General features: G+C 36.1%; 1 protein-coding gene across 1 annotated transcript in view; it reads right to left on the reverse strand.

The window, feature by feature from the left end:
* The window catches only part of LOC125038242 (zwei Ig domain protein zig-8-like), a 27,681-nt gene that overhangs the window by 11,098 nt on the left and 14,083 nt on the right, over nt 1-2,500 (reverse strand). The window contains exon 2 of the mRNA XM_047631665.1: nt 647-1,017. Coding sequence (XP_047487621.1) covers nt 647-1,017 — 371 coding nt within the window. The remainder of the gene's footprint in view (nt 1-646; nt 1,018-2,500) is intronic.

Below are 2,500 nucleotides of genomic sequence, written 5' to 3' on the forward strand. Positions count from 1 at the left end.
CACACACACACACATACACACATACACATACACAAACACACACACACACACAACACACATACAGATCTCTAATTTAGGACGTCATCAAAGAATTATAAAAAAAAAATGCTCGACGTGCATTAACGTTTTTTGGACCAATCCGTTTTAAAATCTCCTTCAACACGATATACAGCTCAGCATATACTAATCAGCTTAAGAATAAACACCATACTTTACTTTTATGGTAATATGCTCTGATAGTACAAATAGGCTTTTTACATACTGCAAGAAATGAACAATTATTTTTTCATCATGGTTAAATATAGTTTGATAGATAGATAGATAGATAGATAGATGGATAGATAGATAAATCATTTTCATTATTTTCATTATTTTTATCATTATTACTGTTATTATTATTATTGCCATTACTATATGTATTACTATAATTATTACTATTATTAATATTAGTATTTTTATTGTTATCATTATTATTATCATTGTTGCTACCATTATTATTATTATTATTATTATCATTATAGTTATTATTATTATTATTATCATTATTATTATTATTATCACCGCTGATATTATTATTACTTGTAATAATAACGAATACTACTAAACCAATTAAAGAAATCACTGAAACCCACTCTATAGTACTCACACTCTTATTGCCAAGGTTATGCACGATGCAGTGCAAGTAGGCAGCGTTGCCTGTGAGCCCGGAGACGTTCCTGGGGGCGGCCTCGTCGAACATAGGGTAAGGGGGGGCAGCCTGAGACCCCCCTTCGCCCTCGGAACTGAGATCCAGGAGGGGCTTGATAGGCTCCACGGGACTACTGCTACTTCCGTCTAGCCTCATGCCGATGCTTCCAACGCCGTCAGCTGCTAAACTAATTGCGCCGCTGCTGCTCCGCCCCGACCGCCGACCTGCTTGCTCCTGCTGGTGGTGTAGGCGGTGGTGGTGCTGACGGAGGAGGATCGAGGCGGTGGTCCTCGGCGTCTGGAGGGAAGGGCGGATGACCTTGGCTGACGCTGCGGGGAGAGGGGCACGCGTTAGGAATCGGACTTATATATACATACTAGATGTATGTTTATTTACATAGATACATACATACCCCATTCATACATACAAGCATACATACATTCGTGCATACATACATACATACATACATACATACATACATACATACATACATACATACATACATACACACACACATACATATACATATACACATACATACATAAAGACATACATACATACATACATACATACATACATACATACGTACATACATACATACATATACATATACACATACATACATACATACATACATACATACATACATACGTACATACATACATATATACATACATACACATACATATATACATGCAAACATACATACAGACATGCACACATCGTATATAGATAGGATTATACCAAAAATATGTATATTTCATATATATATATATATATATATATATATATATATACACGCATAGTTTGATAGATAGATATGAATATGCATGTCATTTATGACTAGTGTGCATGTATGTGCGTGCGTATGTCTACGTGAGTGGGCGTTAGTTTTTGTAACCAACCTTGTTAAAATTCGGTCCATCACCAAAAACTGTATTAATTGATGCAGACTTTTTCGCGCTCTAGTTTGATAATCTGTTAGCTTGCTCTCCAGAGTCAACTAATAATTGCTAACATCGGATCAATTATATTTTCTAAAATTACCCTAATCATTACCTCCGCTAATTATCTTCATTATCTGACAGTTGCCTTATTTTCCACTCGGGAGAGTCGCTGATTAATGCTTTTGCTTTCTCATTTATCACTTTCGAATTCGGCAAAGGGTTTAACTTTTTGCTTATTGGTGCTTGTGAAGAGCATATGTCTTTACTTCCCGATACTTGCACGTATAATGAAGAGACATCTATATGCATACATGACACAGTGTTTAGGCTTTACTTACAAAATGTACACACAAACACACACATGCACATACATACACACAGCACAACATATGTGTGTATGTGTGTATGTATGTGTGTGTGTGTGTGTGTGTGTGTGTGTGTGTGTGTGTGTGTGTGTGTGTGTGTGTGTGAGTGTGTGTGTGTGTGTGTGTGTGTGTGTGTGCATACATACATATATGAATATATATATATATATATATATATATATATATATATATATATATATTTCTCTATACACAATACATACTCTTGCGTGTCAATACACATATTCGTATGTACAAGCAAATAATTATTTATTTATTTTTCTTAGACGTGTAAAACAAAAAGAATCTTGTAAGCATCTTCCGAAGAAGAAAGGGAAAGTCCTTAACGGTGTAAAGATGACCGTCGCGTCAGCAATAGATATCAATAAACAAGACTACGGGGCCGGCGCGTGTGAGAAGAAGGTCAGCTGGGCAGCATTAAGGTCGGTCCGAGCCTTTCCTAACACCCTCTTAATCGTTTTCACATAGGGTAGGGAACTTAA

Source organism: Penaeus chinensis, chromosome 24 (assembly GCF_019202785.1).
Source record: "Penaeus chinensis breed Huanghai No. 1 chromosome 24, ASM1920278v2, whole genome shotgun sequence".
NCBI classification, from domain to species: Eukaryota; Metazoa; Arthropoda; class Malacostraca; order Decapoda; family Penaeidae; genus Penaeus; species Penaeus chinensis.